This window comes from Barbus barbus (assembly GCF_936440315.1).
Source record: "Barbus barbus genome assembly, chromosome: 3".
Lineage (NCBI taxonomy): Eukaryota > Metazoa > Chordata > Actinopteri > Cypriniformes > Cyprinidae > Barbus > Barbus barbus.
This window is the reverse complement of record NC_136731.1, coordinates 375,316-395,075: the sequence shown is the minus strand read 5'-3', so window position 1 is coordinate 395,075 and position 19,760 is coordinate 375,316. Positions and strand designations below refer to the sequence as shown.

At 40.0% G+C, this 19,760-nt stretch overlaps 2 protein-coding genes across 3 annotated transcripts; one reads left to right on the top strand and one right to left on the bottom strand.

Moving 5' to 3' along the window:
• Nucleotides 1-1,340: 1,340 nt before the first annotated feature.
• LOC306856466 (uncharacterized protein) lies at nt 1,341-8,785 on the top strand. Its single transcript, XM_079395769.1, has 2 exons — nt 1,341-1,517; nt 5,840-8,785. Exons 1-2 carry the CDS (start codon nt 1,445-1,447, stop codon nt 6,931-6,933), a joined length of 1,167 nt encoding a protein of 388 aa, XP_079251895.1. The 5' UTR covers nt 1,341-1,444; the 3' UTR covers nt 6,934-8,785.
• An 81-nt stretch (nt 8,786-8,866) lies between these two features.
• Nucleotides 8,867-16,532, bottom strand: LOC306856375 (guanylate-binding protein 4-like). 2 transcript variants are annotated; one of them, XM_079395626.1, is made up of 11 exons: nt 16,441-16,469; nt 16,284-16,319; nt 15,616-15,795; nt 15,404-15,531; nt 13,896-14,005; nt 13,098-13,282; nt 12,672-12,914; nt 11,414-11,694; nt 10,868-11,080; nt 10,457-10,559; nt 8,867-9,751 (listed from the first exon to the last, which is right to left on the bottom strand). In XM_079395626.1, the coding sequence occupies exons 3-11, from the start codon at nt 15,788-15,790 to the stop codon at nt 9,255-9,257; spliced, it is 1,935 nt and encodes a 644-aa protein (XP_079251752.1). In that variant the 5' UTR covers nt 15,791-15,795; nt 16,284-16,319; nt 16,441-16,469; the 3' UTR covers nt 8,867-9,254. The 2 variants fall into 2 exon arrangements, with proteins under 2 accessions (XP_079251752.1, XP_079251751.1); XM_079395625.1 differs by lacking the exon at nt 16,284-16,319 and having other exon boundaries at nt 16,441-16,532.
• Between the last annotated feature and the right edge of the window lie 3,228 nt (nt 16,533-19,760).

The following is a 19,760-nucleotide window of genomic DNA, read 5'->3' as shown; positions in this document are numbered from 1 at the left end:
ATCCATGTACACCTCATGCCCTTTCCCTGTGTATTGGGCCATCAGCTGACGAACAATTAGATGGGTGGCACCTAAATCAGCATCAGCACTTTGGCCAGTGTACATGGATCTCTGCAAAACATAACCTGAGCTGGCCTCACTCAACACATACACCTTGTTTTTTAGGGTTGTATTGTTTCAAGGTGGACTTTCCCTTGAATGCTATGGTCCAGAGAAAGCTCCTCGAGTGGACCATACACGGCTGAGAAATTACTGGACGCACCTTGAACACCCTGTGATGACCTGGCTGACCCCTCCCCACATACTCACTATTGTTTGTGAAATGGAGGAAAGATCTCAAATCTGTTCCTGGACATTACTTTGCCAAACCCAGGTGTGTAAGTTGGCCAAAATTCTGCCCAGTAATCCTCAATTTCTGCCTTCTCTACCAGCCCCATACACAAATGCAGTGCTAGGAAGGCCTTCATCTCTGAGACAGAGACATCATACCAATTATGAAATCTGGAATTGGGTTTCAGCTGTTGGGAGTTTAGAAACTGATGAACATATCTGTTGGTTTCATTTGTAATGAGGTTCCAGAAGTCATCAGTCAGAATGAGGGACAGAAAGTCTAAGGGTGCAGGTCAAATCTTTCTCTCCTAGATAACCAACAGCTTATCAAAGCGTTTGATACACTTCTTCATTTCTCAGAAAAACCCAGCCACCATTGTCATCGCTATTTCCAAGCCCTATTTAGAGCCAGATCACCCCGCTGCCTCTCCCACGCACAGCACGCCACGTCCACCTCGAGGTGCTCTGACTGGATCCAAGGAGCTAGCGCTACTTCCATCCCCGTTGGGCAAATGGTCAAAATGATCTGTTTGTGCTTCATGAACACTCGCGCCTTGCACCATTGATAAAGACATTTATAAAGCATCCTTGCTAAATAAAAATATTAATTTCTATAATTTCTTTCCCAAAAATTAAACTTACTCCAAGCTTTTGAATGGTGTATTGACAGTTTTTAAATTAATTATTTTTTAATAATAATTGTGCTGCTAGCGTTCTGACACGCTGTGTTTCGGCAGATGCTTTTGTGGGTCTGGATATGGCACAATAGCTGTGTAAATGTCCTGCGAGAAGAGCAGTTTGTGTTTATAAATAATAATAATAAATAATATTGTATCGCACTCTTTGCATTTTAATGCTGGTTTATCCCCGGACTCTACAGCAGTCGTTAAAACTCTGCCTACTATATATAATCTAACACTTGTTTTGTTCCTAACAGAATGTGATTTTAGACAGCCGCTGTGAACGGGACTTTTATTTTGGCAGCCGGTCGCTGTGACCTCACACTCTCTGTATATCCGGCGGAAGTAAGGTTTGTTTGTGTTCGAAGCACTGTGCTCATGTAGATATGCGTTATTGATTTAGTGTGTCTCTTATCTCCAGGCGCAGAAGAGAGATGGAGATGATTAAACAGGAGACTGAAGACCTGAGGATTGAAGCAGTGTTCAGCTTGAAACAACAACACACAGGTGAACGATATTATTGTGATGATATTAAAGAGCTTTTATTTGACTCTTCATGTAGAGATCACATGACATAGTATTTATGATCATTTGACAGTAATCTTATTAAATATGTCAGGAATAAAGAGGTTATTCTGCTATTATAAATGCCTTCTCAAACGTGCATATTACAGAATATGAATTAAGGCTTGATCTTTCATACTGCCTAAATAATTAAATCATGTAAACTCTTATTTTATCTGGAGTCAAAGTGTAAAAAACATATTTCATCTAGGGGTGGGCCATATGGGAAAAATATCATATCACAGTTATTTGTTTTAGAAAGATCACGATTTAATCCCGATTCTTTGTCATGTTGGTTTCACAAGTTGTCTGAGCGTTACAGCCAAACTAGAAACACAAAGATACACGGCAGATATTTAGGCCAAAGATAAAAATCTGTGTCATTATTTTATCTTTCTTATTAAAAAATAAGAACAAAGACACACATTACAAACACACATAATATACAAATAAAACAAACAGTGCTTTATTTTCAGGTACAATGGGTGTATTTAGCAGAGCATTCAATGACATTGAATGAACAAATATAAAAATAAAACACTATATAGACTGATTCCTAAAGCAACTGTATTAAAGATTTTCAGTCAAGAATAGTGAGGGATTTTTCTCTTTGCGTTTGTTGTTTTGTTAACATTACATGACTAGTTCCCCCAAAAATAAATATTCTGTCATCTGTCTGTCAATTCTGTCATAATGTTGTATTTTTATACCATCATTTACTCAAAAGTTGTGTTAAACCTGAATGAGTTTCTTTCTTCTGCTGAACATAAATGCCATTTTTCTTTCCTATCAAAGTCAATGTGGACCAGCAACTGTTTGGTTACTCGCATTCTTCAAAATATCTTCTTTTGTGTTCAGCACTAGAAATTAATACAGGTTTGGGACAACATATTGAGTGAGTAAATAATGACAGAAAGGTGAACAATCCCTTTAATGATAGTTGGCAACATGTTTAGCACTGTCCCTTTAAAGGGTTATTGCAAATGAATATTCTATCATTAATTACTCACCCTCATGTTGTTCCAAACCCGTGAGACCTTCGTTCATCATCGGAACACAAATGAAGATATAAATCTGACAGCTCTCAGACCCTCTCATAGACAGCAACACAACTGTAATGTTCCCAGGTCCAGAAATGTAGTAAACGTATATGTTTGATAAAACAGTCAATATAGTAAAGTGGCCTATGAGCTCCTCACGAGTGACTTCTGCTGACGAAACTGCAAACTATTTACTATATTTCTTCATTCAATTTTTCTTCAGTTAATTGCATCTCTGACTCCTGGTCTTAGTTCAGCATATCTGGTCCTTGGGTCTTCACTGTACATCCCCTACACTTCAATAATGATGGTGTTTCAAGTTCAAGTTGAGCTTTATTGTCATTCCGCTACATGTGGGGACATACAGTGGAACAAAATGTCGTGTCTCGCAGGACCACGGTGCTACATAAATACAGACATACAACAATGAAGTAAAAAACACTATAAACCTATACACTACTAACCTACTGACAGATTTAACTATAAGTATACTATAAGTATTTACCCTATACAAACTAAAAGAATAAAGGATAAAAAATAAAAACTATACGAATGCTTCACAAATACTGTACATGTGCAAAGAGAGACATTTGAGTCAGCAGCTGGTTGGGGAACAGTGCAGGATGATTTGTAGTGCATGAGCATGTAAACATACATATATTGCTGAGTCTTTTGTGGGATTGTGTACACGCAGCAGTGTGTGTAAGTGTCCATAGTGCACATAGTGTAAAGTGTCCATAGTGCACATAGTGTAAAGTGTCCATAGTGCACATAGTGTAAAGTGTCCATAGTGCACATAGAGGAGAGTGTGTTACTACAGGTGGTTTGTACAGGCCCACTCACCTGTGTGTAGCACACTTCCAATTGCACAAAAAATTAAAATAATTTTTTTTATTTTTTCACAGTTTTTCTTTGGTGTGGTAAGGTTTGGGGTGGGGGGTGGTCCATGTTCAGGAGGTAGGGGTTTGCATGGGGTTTCAGAGGGGGGCGGGGTGGTTTGAGTTCAGGGCTCTCACAGCCTGGGGGAAAAAGCTGTTGAGCAGTCTGGCGGAGCGGGCTCTGATGCTCCGGTACCGTCTTCCTGATGGTAGGAGCTGGAAGAGACTGTGGGAGGGATGGGTGGAGTCCTTCACGATGCTGTTGGTTTTGCTGGAGCATCGTGTAAGGAAGATGTCCAGGATGGAGGGGAGAGGGGCACCGATGATCTTTGCAGCTGTGTTCACTGTCCGCTGGAGGGTCTTGCGGTCAGCAGCACTGCAGTTCCCGTACCAGACAGTGATGCAGCTGGTCAGCACACTCTCAATGGTGCCTCTGTAGAATGTGGTGAGGATGGGTGGAGGGAGACTTGCTCTTTTCAGCCGGCGGAGAAAGTGTAGGCGCTGTTGTGCCTTTTTGGAGAGTGACATGGTGTTGGTGGTCCAGGTGAGATCCTCTGTGATGTGCACCCCCAGGAATTTAGTGCTGCTGACTCTCTCCACAGTCGAGCAGTCGATGGTCAGTGGGGGGTGGTCAACGGAGTTTCTTCTGAAGTCCATCACAACCTCCTTTGTCTTCTCCACATTGAGGGACAGATTGTTTGTGCCACACCATTCAGCCAGCTGTGCCACTTCCTCTCTGTAGTGCGTTTCATCGTTGTTGCTGATGAGACCTACCACTGTTGTGTCATCAGCAAACTTGATGATGTGGTTGGAGCTGAACTTGGCAGTGCAGTCGTGGGTCAGCAGTGTGAAGAGCAGCGGGCTGAGCACACAGCCTTGTGGGGCACCTGTGCTCAATGTTGTAGTGCTCAAGGTGTTGTTGCCGACACGGACTGACTGAGGTCTTCCAGTTAGAAAGTCCAGGATCCAGTTACAAAGGGAATTGTTAAGGCCCAGCAGGTTTAGCTTATTTATGAGCTGTTGTGGGATTATTGTGTTGAATGACGAGCTGAAGTCAATGAACAGCATTCTAACATTGAGTTGCTGAAATCGCGTTTGGTCTCGTACTGTATCGCGTATCTTGTCAGTGTGTGCACTTGCTTGGCCATTTGTAGTTGATAAACAGGAAAGTGGGTCCAGCTGAATTGAAACGATCATTTGTTAGATTGGTATAATAAAGGTTATTATACCGCGGCAGCGGTCGCGGCAGTCGTCGTGTGAAGCCCTCTTAGTGTGAAGACCAAAGAGTGTGAAGACCATCGACTCTACCGTGCGACTCCACCGGGCAGGGACACCGGCAAGGGATAGTAGTAGCTTTTTATTTAATTTTTTCGTTTATTATTGAAATGTTGTTATATGCATGTCAATTTTATTTAATTTCTTTATTTTCTTAAATATGTGGGTAGATAGTATTTATAGAGTTGTAACTTTTAGTTACTTTTTCTTATTTGTAAGTCGCTTTGGACAAAAGCGTCTGCTAAATGACAAAAGTAAAAAGTAAGTAAAGTAACATAGGAGTCTTTATTTTCTAGGTGGGTAAGAGCCAGGTGGAGGGTGGAGGAAATTGCATCGTCCGTAGAGCGGTTTGGACGGTATGCAAACTGGAGCGGGTCGAGTGTGTTGGGGAGGCTGGTTTTGATGTTATGCATGACTAGCCTCTCAAAGCACTTCATCATGATTGGAGTCAGTGCTATGGGACAGTAGTCATTTAGACAGGACACAGGTGATTTCTTTGGTACCGGTATGATTATTGTGGATTTGAAACACGTGGGGACGACTGCCTGGCTCAGCGAGGTGTTGAAGATATCTGTTAGGGCATCTGTATGCTGTGCAGCACAGTCTCTCAGAACACGGCCAGGTATGTTGTCAGGACCCGCAGCCTTGCGTGGGTTAATCTTAGATAGGGTCTTCCTTACGTCGGCTGGAGACAGACAGAGCGCGCGGTCGTTGGGAGGTGTGGGCAGTTTTTGTGCAGGTGTGTCATTCTGCATTTCAAACCGTGAATAAAAGTGGTTGAGTGCATCGGGGAGGGATGTGTCCTCATCACAGGCCTGTGGCGGGGGCTTGTAGCTTGTTTAGCTTGTTTAAATCCTGACTGAAACTGTTCACAAGTACCATTGTAAAGTAATGCTGACTCTATTTTTCTAATCTTTTAGACCTGAATGGCAGATTCCGTATTGGTCTATAATAACCCGGTTTTATTGCCTAATGTTAGTTTTGATGTTTTAATACTTTAAGCTTAGTTTTGCTCTCTGTTGCTTTGAGCCATTAAACTCAATTAACTTCTGTTTTTCTTTTTTCACTTTAGACCTGATGGCAATAAAAGAAGAGAGTCAAGAACTGAAAGAAATCGAAGAGAAAGATCAACATGAGAGACATGATTTCTTTGTTGTAAAAAAATCCATATCGACTGAAACCAATTCGGTTCAGAAGACCAAACCTCCCAGTTACTTAACTTGCCATGAATGTGGAAAGTGTTTCACACTGAAAGTAAACCTTAACGAACACATGAAAATTCATACTAGAGAGAAGCCGTTCATATGTGATCAGTGTGGAAAGAGTTTCTTTACTAAAGGAAGTCTTAAATCCCACATGAGAGTTCACACTGGAGAGAAGCCGTTCACATGCCAACACTGTGGAAAGAGTTTCACACTAAAAGCAAACCTTAAATCCCACATGAGAGTTCACACTGGAGAGAGGCCGTTCACGTGCCAACATTGTGGAAAGAGTTTCTTTACTAAAGGAAGTCTTAAATCCCACATGAGAGTTCACACTGGAGAGAAGCCGTTCACATGCCATGAATGTGGAAAGAGTTTCACACTGAAAGCAAACCTTAAAGAACACGTGAAAATTCACACCGGAGAGAAGCCATTCACGTGCCAACACTGTGGAAAGAGTTTCTTTACTAAAGGAAGTCTTAATCAGCACATCAGAATTCACACCGGAGAGAGGCCGTTCACGTGCCAACACTGTGGAAAGAGTTTCTTTACTAAAGGAGCCCTTAATCAACACATAACCATTCATTCAGGGAAGCCGTTCACATGTGATCAGTGTGGAAGGAGTTACAAATATGAAGAAAGCCTCAAGTCCCATATGAGAGTTCACACTGGAGAGAAGTCGTTCGCACGTGATCCATCTGGAAATAGTTTCAAATACAATGAAACCCCTAATTCACAGACGAAGAGAGAACATTCAGGAGAGAACAGCTTCGTGTGTCATCAGTGTGCAGAGAGTTTCAGCTGTAAAGTAAGCCTCTACACTCATGTGAGACTTCATACTACAGAGAAGGCTTTCACCTGCGAACTGTGTGGGGATAGCTTTTTACAAAATGGAAATCTCAAGTCACACATGAGAATTCACACTCGAGAGAAGCATTTAGTGAGGAAAGAGTTTCAGATGTAACCCTTGATTCAAACAAAGTCCTTACAACTGTAAACTGTGTAGGATCATAGAAACGTGTTATTAAACTGTTATTAATTCACTACTATTTTTATTTTATGTCTTGTGCATATGAATGCTTTGCTATAGCTTAGTTATTCTCAAAGTTTTTTTGTCCCAAGGCACACATTTATGATTATTAAATTCATCTTTGAAACTTGCAGGTTTTTGCATTCACACACAGCTTTATTACACCTTGAAACCTAATATCTAAAAAAGCATAAACTCTGTAGACTTCTGTCTTTCTAAGACAAATGCTACAATGTAAATGAAAGATTATAAATAACAGGATGTGAGTAAAATAATAAATGTTAAACTGTGTTATTTGATTCATCTTTAGGTAACGCACATAAGTGGAGTCACAATTTAGATTCAGCCCAACAGAGCTGAGCTCGTCTCTGAATATACAAATGTGTACCTTCCTGTAAACCACGAGGAAATCGAACCTCCGGAGGTGGTCTGAGTACGGTTTGCTTTTGGGTCCTTTTAGGGGGTCTGAGATCACTTGATTGTTCACATATACGAGCTGAACTGCTCTGAGAGCGTTTGCAGGGCTCAAATGAACTAGGTGTGAAAACACCCTATGGCCGCATTTACACTGCATTTGTGGTTCAAGTGAACCAATTCTGATTTTTTCCTCCCATGTGGCACAAATCAGATATGGCCCACGACTGTGTAAGCAGGAAAAAATTGCATGTATTCTGATATTCTCTGGTTTCAGGCCTCATTCATATGTGGAAATAAATCGGATATGTGCATTTGCGCCTGCCGTGTAAGCGGTCAGATCGGATATTCCCCTGTAAATACAGACATACCTGTAACAAATGAAACCTCTCTAGTTGAGTAGCAGAGTATTAATTTCATTCGTTTGTGTTAAATAATAGGCGATCTGACGCTGAAACGTGTTGCTTTTGAAATCATGCTGAGTGCTCGTTGCTGCTGTTGTCAGACGAGCGCTTCAGTCCCGTTCGTTCCATTGAAACCACAAAATAACATGCAAACATGTCCCTGCCTTTGATATACAATCACTGATGAACGCATTTGGTTTTAATTACTAAAGACGATGTGACATGCTTAACATTATCTACCACCTGAGTATTATTCCACTCGCAAGCTTTCAGCGGAGCGGCGTACATCACTGTCCTGAAGAATTTGTACTAGGCTATATAATTATTTTCATGTATAGATGTAACTATTGCATTAAAAATGTTTCTATATGACTTCCATGTCAATAAATTAAACTCAGTGTACTATTCAAATTGATTTGTGATGTCATATGCTATTATTGGCTTGTTTCACCAAGTGCAGTGTAAAATACACACATCGGATACGGGTCACTTTTAAAAGAAACGTAAGCACGTAGTCCTGGTCATCAAGACCTGCAGTGTAAATGCAGCCTAAGACACCTTTAATTGCTCTAAAATTAAGAGAATTTGACAACGCACCTTTTCTTTGAAAAAAACCCTAACAAATTCAATACCACAGATTCCTTTATTCAGTGGAATTTTTGCACTAAACTGGTAGCAACAAATATGAAGACATTATTCAACGTATTTGCAACTATCAAATTCAAGTTCTATAACCCTATATTGGTTGAGCTAGGTTCAGACTTGCCCATTGGTGAAGTCCCAATCTTCTAATACCTTCCATAAAGATGTAGAATCCTTTTAATTGATCATTAATAAAATTACTCTTTGCTACCTTTATCTTTTTCTGTCCTAAATTTCTAAATACTGTTTACTACTGTAATACCTACTATATTTATAGAATGCTTTATTTCTACTTTTGATTAAATCAGTTATTGTTTGGTTCATCCAAGGACTGGCTTATTGTTTGATTCTCATCTCTCTACGGGGAGCTATTCTTCTCTACAACTTTAAGAAATACATTCTTCAAGTATTGTAGGGTATTTTATTTGACCTGACATCACCTCAGTTGGATGTGTATTTTAAAACTCAATACATACATTGAATAAAAAGGTAATCTAAAGTACAGACTTTAACCTTCTGTAAGTGAAAAGTTTGATTTTGTGTAAAATGGCTCTGCAGTTTGTTGAAGAGAACACCACTGACACTGCCATATGGCTTTATAAAACTCAGTAATTACAGGATTACAAAAGGTTTCATCCAGTCAGAGCATCATGGCAGTGCATTAGCTGATTGGAAGGGTTTGAATGGAGAAGGAATGGGGTAAAGAAAAAGACTTGAGGTGCTACTCAATATCCGAACGGATGATGTCCTCGCTCCTCCATCCTCAGACACTATGAGCCAAAGCAGATGGCTGCTTTAAAAGGGACATGAGCCACCGGTAAAGCTGCTGAGACCAACGAGTAGCAGGCGTAAGACTAGATCAGAGGAATCAGCCGATGGCTTCGGCATGTTCTTGATTGCCTCCATCTGCTCGCTGTGTTGCTTCTTCAGCAGATTCATAGTCTCAGCGTGTCTTTTGTTCATGTTTGCGGTCATCTTTTTAAGCAGTTCGTCATTTTCCTTCTCTGCTTTCTTATTCCTCCTCCTGAACTCTTCCATCTCCTGGCTCATCCTGTCAGCTTTGTCCTGAAAGCCCTTCTCCAGCAGATCGGCCTGCTCCTTCAGTTTGCTGTCCATGGCTCGTTGGGCCTCCTCTCTCTGAAGCCTCATCTCCTCATCCATCTTCTCCCTCATCTGTCTCATCCTCTCTTCATTACTCTGTCTCTCTGCTTCCATCTTCTCCTCCAGTTGCCGCTGCTTCTGTTCCTTGGTGTTTATTTCTTGAGCCAGGAGAATGGCCTTCTCTCTTTCCTCTGGAAGAAGACAATCAGACAAAAGTAATACAGCTTAGTGGAAAGTGTAATATGGACAAACTGGAAATTTGACTGACTGTCGTGTTAGAGTGTACATTGTCAGCACAACTTAGTTAATTTGGCAAAAATCAGTATTTATGTTACAAATTGGGGAAAATGGAAACATTGCATATGATATAAAGTGCTGGAAACATGATTTGTAAGGAGATAAACACTATGTTCACCCTAGTGAAAAATAAATATACTAAAATGAGATTTGAAATACATTTATTTCATGCAGAATATACAACAAATACATATTTATGTACTTAATAAAAATACCCTGCAATTGTACTATTAATATACTAAACTGGTATACTTAAAGCACAAAACTAGTGGTTCCAGTTTAGCAGAATTGATGCACTTTAATCTAAATGATGTCTTAACTCATGACTAAAGAGTCTGATTCAAATGATGCATGATTTCAATCGCTTCTCTAACAAAACATTTCTGCAAAGCTTACTCTACTTAAGACAATTACGTAAGACAAGTTAAGACTATTGTGCATTTTTCTAGTAATACTAACAATAATTGGCATGCAAGAAATGCAAGGAACTACACTGCATTTATGAATGTTTTAGTTTCACTGTAAAGAAGGCACCATTTCTCTGATGAACTGGTTTTCTCCTCTAGAAGGAGCTATTGTTTCATGCTAAAGACTCTCACCCATAATTCTTTTCTCCTTCTCCGTCAGGTTATTGTCAGCATGCAGAACTGCTTTAGACTCCACCGACTTCTGCTTCAGAAACTCTTCAAGTGTGTCTTCTGCCTGTGGATACCACATACATGATAAAGTGAACCGCCGCTACCACATATCTATGACTAGTACTATCAAAAAAAGACTTCTAATGCTCGGGTCAACTGTGCATGGGGCATGAGTGTCATTTTCGACAAATGGACACTTATGACTGGTTTTGTGGTCCAGGGTCACATTTTTGTCACATACAGCATTGCAGCAGAACAAGACGTTTCATCATGCTGTTCTGCTTTTGTCCAAATCAACAAGTGTCCATGTCTCAGCCATCAAAGCATTGCTCATATCTGAAAGGCCAGGTTGTGTCAAACATAGATAATCACCTTGACTTCTTTATTGGCTTGTATTTTATATTTCTTCACAATGTCTTCAAGGTCCTGGGAGAAGAGAACATAACCACCAGGAATGGCATAGGATCCTTTCTTCAGCTTCTCTGTCATTGTTCCAGAGAGGGATGACAGAATATTCTCACATCGTTTCTTTGAAGCCTCCTCATTTTGACACAAGTATCCATGAAAGAGATTATTAATGCCTTCCTGCAACACCACACAAAAAATATTAGAGACGGTTTAGAGGCTACATTGACTGAAAATAACTTTGAATCAAAAGCTGACTGTGATGATGCCTTTAGATTTCTTTGAATGGTTCAGAGATATATCACTCATTACAGCCAAAAAGAGACTGAATGGAGTCGCTGCTTTCTGAACAAATATGCCCAGATCGCCCTTCAAACAGCCATCACCTCGTCTCAATGTATCCTCAAACACCAGATGCTGCACTATAGTAAACTTTGACTCATGAATTTCCCTGACCAGCATGTTTAATAACAATTGAGTTGAAATGGTACATAAGTATTGAAAGGTCATCACCTCTAGGGATTTCAGGTACGTCCCCTCGCTGTCCTTAAAGGAGCGCTTCAACAGGACCTGTGTTGCAGTCCTGCTGAGACGTTGGTGTTCTGATGATAGCTCCTTCAGTTCCAGAGGAAAGGACTTCTTCAGCATCTCCATTCCAGTCTGGTACACCTCAAGCCCCTCCTTCAGCGCAGCCTCATTCTCAATCAGTGCCATGGCCAGCACTGCATTCTCCAGAAATGGGACTTTACCGCTGGAGAGCGCGTCTACATATGTCTTCGCAAACTGACCCAGGACTTCAGGGGAGGAGAAGAGTCAATCAAAAGAACGTTAACTAATGGTTATATATGTTACTCAACTTATGCAATATACTTTAGCAGGAATACTACGACTAAGACTAATACTAAGACTTTCAGTGGGGTTAAGGTCAGGACTCTAGTGAAAATGATTCCTCATGCTCACTGAACCACAATTTGGGTCCAATGATTCATGGCATTGTCATCCTGGAATATGGACATGGTTGTTTGAGAAATTAAAAGCTACACACTGCATCAGTTAGAGTTAAAAGAATTGCTACTAATCATATAACATGCCAGAAACATGTTGATCTTTGGCCAGGTTGGGTGTATAACCAATAACAATATAAATGTAGTGCAACAAGCACAATACCTTTTTTTTTTTTAACTAGGTATTTGAACTCAAAACATGGTTCCTCTGTTGACAGCAGCTTAGCAACAACTACAGAAAAAGACAGGTCTCATTTCTACTTCATACCGTAAATCTGGTCATATTTTATGGTTAATTCTTTTCCAATTCTTTAAATTATATAATATGTGACCCTGGACCACAAAACCAGACATGAGTGTCAATTTTTTGAAATTGAGATTTCTACATCATCTGAAATCTGAATAAATAATCTCTCCATTGATGTATGGTTTGTTATGATAGGACAATATTTTTCTGAGATACAACTATTAGAAAATCTGGAATCTGAGGGAGCAAAAAAATCTAAATATTGAGAAAATCTCCTTTAAAGTTGTTCAAATGAAGTTCTTAGCAATGCATATTACTAATCAAAAATTAAGTTTTGATATATTTACAGTAGGAAATGTACTAAATATCTTCATGGAACATGATCTTAATATCCTAATGATTTTTGTCATAAAAGAGAAATGGATGATTTTGATTCATATTTTTATAATTATTGTAAATTTTCTGTTCAATAATTGCACATTTGTTATGTCACATAATTTCTAAAATCCTATTGGATCACCTCTGCCAGTGACGGTGTATCCGTCCTTCAGCTTCTTCACTTCACTCTTGTCAAAGACAAAGTTGCAGAAACGTTGTGTGACCTCCTGGAAATCTGGGGAAAGGTCAGCAGGATCCAGGCTCTCCAGATGAGACACCTTCTCTGGGGCGGTTGGGAAAGGGAAAGTAAAACACTTCCGGGATGGGAAATAATTTCGGATACATTGCCGTGGAAGGTTGAACTCGTTGACGGTTCTCGCAGAGCCTTTAAAAGATGCATTTGTCAAAGAGATTAGCAAAACAGTGTTGCTTCTCAATTGAAATTCCCAGTTGCTTTCAAATGCGTGCATGCTTTTGCAGAAATTATTTTATTGCTAGTATTAATTGACTGGCTGACTATACTTCTAATTTATGGTCAGATCATTTAAAAGCTCTATTTGAATATCACCTGGTTTCAGCTTCAAGGCAAAATCCAAGTATTGGTCCTCGGTCACGTATTTGCCATTAATTTTCTGTTCTAGGGTGAAGTCCCTCACGGCCCAGATGAAATTGGGGAAGAACTTGACAAACTCTGAGTCCTCGTCATCCTCAGATGATTTGATCTTGATGTACTCCGTTAACTCTGTGACATATCTGGAGATGGTTTAGGTTTGGATACTAAGCACATGGGGAACATCCTAATGCCGTAGAGAAAATAGAGAGCTCCTTGAGTAGCATATCACTGATCAAACTGTTTATATTGGTCAAAATAAGTCACTACAAATGCAACAGCGCATGCACATATATTTTCAATGCAGAATCCAAATGCAAATTGCTGGGCATTTATTTGAGCTATCACAGGTTGTGTGTGCATTTGTCTAGTACAAGGGTTCCCAAACGTTTCCGTTTCTCACCTAGACAGGCATAATGCAATACCAAATGACCAATGGCAAGACATTACAAATATTATAACCATTCAAATGTCAAATCAACTAGTATAATGGCTATGTTGAAATAAAGAAGAAGTTTTAAACCGCTGCCTCAGCTTATTTACACGGACATGGTGAAACTATCTTGTGCTCAAGAGGTACTGTAATTAAAAGTTTGATTGAGTATTTAAGTAATTATATTTGATAATAAAACTGTAAAATTAGGTTATTTGCTTTAACATTTTAATTAATTTTCAGATGTTATTTTGGTGGAAAGCCGTAATGAGTCCTTAAAGCTTCTTCTTTAAGTAATGTATAATGTAGGAATGGAAGGATACTGCAGTTCCTCAATAGCTCTGTTGTCGAGCGTCCCTTGGCTGTTCAGCACTAGAGTGCTACTCAGAAGGACAGACAGAGAAAAGATCTTGGTGTCATGCTTCGAGTCCCCCTGAGACAGACAATCATTGACAAAAATGGACATTGCATGAATGGCATGCATACACTCTGACAGCCTCGAGACAATAACTGACCGTCTACTTCCCTAGCAACTGAGAAAATGAACAGTACTTCAGTAAGTCTCTGTGGAGCGTTAGACTAGGGGATCAAAATAATCAGTCATCTGTGTCACAATCTTACATCTCTGTCTTTCTTTGTTACATGAGATAGCTCAATTCATATGGAATCAAATATATTTAGATGTAGTCTTTGGGCTCTAATGCAGCAAGTGTGCTTCAGAGCAAATGGAGGGGAATGTGTGTGTGTGGGGGGGTCATTTTAGACTTTTGTTTTATCATCATCTCACCTAAATGTTTGTTCAGTCAGTATACTTGTTTTTATAATGGTATAGCCTAATTTAGTTGCACAGTATATTAGACACAGCACAAGGAAGTTAACATTTTTTTTGTGTAATATTTATGTAATTTACATGAATACTTACCAAGATGGATATTTTGATATTTTGTGTGCAGGATTTCAGAAATGATCTGAGCATGTTAAGGAGGAAAGCACAGTGCATAGCCCCGAGTAAGCTTTGTGCATGTGATCGAGCAATGTGTAGGGTACAAAATGTGTTGGGCAACTGAAATTGCATTAAATCTGGTTGTTTTAACCAAGATTATGCTGCAAGATTTTTTTCTCAACTACCTGCAATTTTGCAAATTTCCAGTTTATTCCCTTTAATTCCCATATATTCCCGTCAATTCCATGAAAAGTTTCCAGTCTTAAATTCCCAGAATTTTGCAGCTTGCGAATCCTCCACCCTGCCTGCCTGCCACACTCTCTCCACTGAAGTACACAGATAACATCATTTTGAAAAAACAATCTCAAAGTTTGGAAACTGTTTTTACACAGTTTTGGCTCTCAAGTTGTTCCCGTGTCTTCCCTCATATATTTTAATCGTGTCTCCGCTCTACCCTGGATGATGCATCACTGGAGGGCATAGTCCTGCACGGGTCCTGTTTGATAATTGACACAACACCCAACCCGTTATCCAACAGCAACACTAATTTAATTTCGTACCCGACCCGACCTGTTTGACATAAAAACCGTGACCCAAACAACATGAGGTAGACGAAACTCAAACTTTTTGGGCTCTTCGCGCCAGGCACTGCCAAAGGTAAAAAACATTTCATCTTCTTGTAAGCGGCAGTTGAGTAGGCTTTAACCAATTACCAGAGCGTGAACACAAGCTAGGGACCATTTGAAAGCAGCTGCCTATCAGTGTGTACCGGATTGAGTGCCAATAGCAAATACCCGCGCCCGTCACCCGTCCCACCCGCACCTGCACATTTTCTCATCAGTGGTTCTTCTAAATGTTTTTTTCAGACTATAGAGGCTGTTACTTCACCTTGTCCACGTCCCCGAGTCCCTCGGTGTCCAGCAGCACCAGAGTGGTTTCTGCTTTAGTGGGGTGAGGCACGCACCACATCCAGATGCCCTTTGTCTTGGACTCGATTGTGCTGCCCAGTGCAAACCCTGATAACCACACACCAGAAACCCCACAATGACTCGCATGCAATCATTTGAACAACAGCGTTTGAGCGTTTGGATGCTGCTGACCTGTTTGCTTCCCCGCCAGTCGGTTCATCAGGTAGGACTTCCCGGTGCGGTAGAGACCCACCACGGCCACCACCACCACGGGCTGCTGGATCTGCTCCAGAACCTGCAACGCTGACCGCTGGACACACAGCTTCCCGTCGGACGCCGTGTCAATCAAGCACACTGGTTTGTCCATGGCCACTGGAGACCCAAACACAGTTCACTTCCTTTACTCAACCGCATTGAGAAATACTCCAATAATCCTGCATTACACAGTCCGGTAACTCCCCACATGAGCAACATTTCCTCTTTCTGCTCGGGCAACTTTCACTTTCACAACAAACTACACAAGCAGGCTGAATAAGATAAATGCTGTCAGATCTGTTTGTGTCCAGCTACAGTCTATAACCAGACTGGGTTTAGTTGATGCTGGTTTCTACAAGTTAATCATGTCACATAAACAAAGTCCTTTAAAGCTCAAACAAAACATGGCCAGAACATCTATCAAGACAAGTCAAGCTGTAGAGTTCACTAACACAGACACAGACACAGACACAGACACAGACACAGACACAGACACACACACACACACACACACACACACACACACACACACACACACACACACACACACACACACACACACACACACACACACACACACAGAGTGCTAGAATTAAATCACCAACATGAAATCTCAGCGACACACGGTCACACATGATCATCTGCAGGAGCAAAACCAAACATGAAGAATGTGCTGAAGCTGAAGCTGACTGTAAAACACTGGACATTGTATTGTTTGCAGCACAAGAGCTAGAATGATCTGAATGAAGGAACGTCTCTTACCTGTGTGCTTTAGTTCACTCCAGTCTAACTTCAGTCTGAGTTGTGTTCATGTTGCAGCTTCCTGATATATTTCTTAGACACACCTCCAGGTCCAGACTCTCGATGCTGATTGGTCTAGAGTGAGTTAGGGGATGTTCCTGGGCTCTCAGTGGTTATTCTCTGTTGACTGAGCAATCAACAATGTGCAGTTTCACTTAGTGTTACTTTCAGAATAAGCAACTGCAAACTGGAAAACACATGACAGCAGATACAAGAAGCTTGGATTGATTCCAGAATGTGCAGCCACATAAAAAGATAAGATGGTTTTCTTTTTCGTGGTACCATATCTCACAGACTGGAATGACATCTTGTATATCTGAGCTATGATCAACAAAACAGTAATATTCCAGAAACAAGAAGAGTACAGAAGATTGTCATTATTAACCTGTGATAAACCTTGTTTCTGATGACACTGAATGGAAACTCCCAGGAACTTTTCCCTCGAGTGTATCAGACACTGAAAGTAATTGTGAACTCATGACTCCATCAGTCCTGCATGGCACTAACAATACAAGAGTCCAGGGAACTTTTTTACTCATAAACTGAGTACCATAGAAAAAAAGGAAATGATTGTTATACTACTGGGCTGGGCTTCATGTTGATTGGTTGGTTAATATTCTAAGGTGTGCAGTTATTTTTCAGGGAAACGCGCAGCTAAAGTAGTTCCAGACAGGTCTTCACAGCATTACATGTTTATATCACTTCACCAAATGCAGACATTTCAAAGGTCCTTATAGTCTACAACAGCTAAAATGAACCGATGTCTTATTCACATCTTCATTTATAATCATCTAAGTCTCAGCTTTGCTCAACCATACATCTATCCCTGCTCACATTCCTCAATAGCCCTTCATTTATCTAATCTTCTTTCTTAGGTTTGACTAGTACTTTTGCGTAAGACATGATTATAAGCTTTGTTTGTGTGAGCTGTGTGTTTCAGGTGCTATATGTTAGTGCCGCGTCTGTAGTGTTAGATAGTGTGTGTATCTTATTCTAGGGTGTGTTGTGTTTTCTTCATTGAATATGTTAGGCACACATACTACAGATGCCTTTCTTTCAACGTTTGCAAAGTCTGCAGACAACAGATTTGCAGATAAAGGAGAAGCAACCCTAATATAGTTTGGAGGACTGGTCCATAAAGTGGGACCAGCCACAGAAAAAGCTCTATAGTGAGTTCTTGGACTCTGGAGTAAGTTTTGATCTTCCGATCTTAGGCTTTGTGAGGGTTTTTAGGAGTGGAGTAAATTAGACGGATAACTTGGTGTTTGATGATGTAAAGATTTATAGAAAAGTAATAGGATTTTGAACTCAATGCTAAGGTCTTTCAGAAGAGGCGTGACATTCGGGAATTTCCTACAGTCTTCTCAGTGTTACGTGTGTGCCCGTCTAGTTTATTTGGTTTTGTTCCGGTTCTTGTCATTAGTTAATCATCGTTTATTATCCCCACCTGTTTTGTATTAATCATCTCGTTTACTCCTTTGTTTCCTGATCCTTTATAAGTCCTCAGTTCTCCCTCTGTCTTTGTCTGAGTTTAATGTTGATTTATGGAAAGTGTGTTGATGAAGACTAAAGTTTCCTTTGTTTGTTTAGTCCTTCATCGAGGCATTTATTCTACAACCACAGATCCCGTAACACTCAGATAGAAACGGCTTAATTTGAGCAAGCAAGCGGAGGTGAAAGAAACGAGATCCAATCACAGAGCAAATATGTTTATCAAACTTCAGAGAGTTGCCAAACTCCACACCTAAATCTGCACATGAGGAAAAAAAAGTTTATAGATATCCAAGATCAATCGTGTTAATTCCCGAAGAAACAGAGGGGCCAAAACAATAACCTGTTTCATCTGCATTCAAAAAAGGAGTTTTTAGAAACCTCTTACAAACAGGCAAACAGAGGATTTAAAGCTGTTTGATTATTCTGAGCCTTGCATATCGGCAGCGTAGCAATGAAAAGAAACCCCATGTTTCCTAAAGATAGAACCCAGGGTAAGCATATATAGTGAAAACTGATGACATCAGGGATGCAAAAACAAAGTTTCAAATCTTATACAATGTAATTAACAATTAATCATTCATGTTTTTAATTATTTGTGCATGTAAAATTATTACGTTGTACCAAATCATTTTATTTGTGTTTAGTGAACATAAAAACAGACATCCAGTAACTTGGTAAATGTATACCATTTAAGGTCCTGGAGTGGCCTAGCCAGTCTCCAGACCTTAATCCCATAGAATCTGTGGAGGGAGCTGAAGGTTCGAGTTGCCAAACGTCAGCCTCAATGATAAGAGCTGTAGGTACATGAGTCAATGATTCACAAGTAGCACTCTTTGTATGTAAGCCAGGGGGGTCAGTAGGCCCTACTCACAGGCGTTTCAGCCCCCCTAAATCTGTACTTTGTCCCTCTAAAAAACGGTTACTTCGGTCCCCTTTAAAACTGCCGCAAGCTTTATCTCCTCCCCATCATTCATCTTATTCTTCAGTCCGCAGCAGCAGAAGCAGAGGACAAGGTTTATCCATAGACTGTTATGATATCTACTGTACACCTGGATCTTCGTCAGAAATAAAGTTTTGTGATGCAGGAGCAATACAGGAGGAGCAAAGGATTTGCTGCTTTCACACCATATCACTCACACTACAGTTGTTTTCATATGAAATTTTAATTTTCTTATTGTTGAGGTGGAATTAGAATGAAATCATGCATAGGAAGTATTAAAGATGTAAATGTAAAAATGATTTGTTGGTTTAACTTTAAGCAGCCTAACCTGGTTGCCCTAAAATTGAGTTCATTTAAACTAAAATGCAACCCTGGAGCACAAAACCAGTAGCACAGGTATATTTGTAGCAATAGACAACAATACATTGTATGGGTCAAAATTATACATTTCTCTTTTATGACAAAAGTCATTGGGATATTAAGTAAAGGTCATGTTCCATGAAGATATTTTGATTAGTAATATGCATTGCTAAGAACTTCATTTGAACAACTTTAAAGGAGATTTTCTCAATATTTAGATTTTTTTGCTCCCTCAGATTCCAGATTTTCTAATAGTTGTATCTCAGACAAATATTGTCCTATCCTAACAAACCATACATCAATGGAAAGATTATGTAATATTTTGCAGCACCCTGCCTCACTTCACTGGTAATGATGCCTTTCGGAAACTGACGAAACCATTGTATATAATGTGGGAGATTATTTATTTAATGATTATGGACTGCTCATAGAATTAATGGAAAACTTGATCATCACACCAAGTCACTTAGGGAAATCAGTCTTTCCA

Coding starts and splice junctions, on each gene's coding strand:
- LOC306856375 (XM_079395625.1), bottom strand. CDS start 15,790: ATGGACAAACCAGTGTGCTTGATTGACACGGCGTCCGACGGGAAGCTG. Junction 15,532..15,615: donor ACTGGCGGGGAAGCAAACAG/GTCAGCAGCATC, acceptor TGTGGTTATCAG/GGTTTGCACTGGGCAGCACA. Junction 10,560..10,867: donor AAGCCAATAAAGAAGTCAAG/GTGATTATCTAT, acceptor TGGTATCCACAG/GCAGAAGACACACTTGAAGA.
- LOC306856466 (XM_079395769.1), top strand. CDS start 1,445: ATGGAGATGATTAAACAGGAGACTGAAGACCTGAGGATTGAAGCAGTG. Junction 1,518..5,839: donor CTTGAAACAACAACACACAG/GTGAACGATATT, acceptor TTTTCACTTTAG/ACCTGATGGCAATAAAAGAA.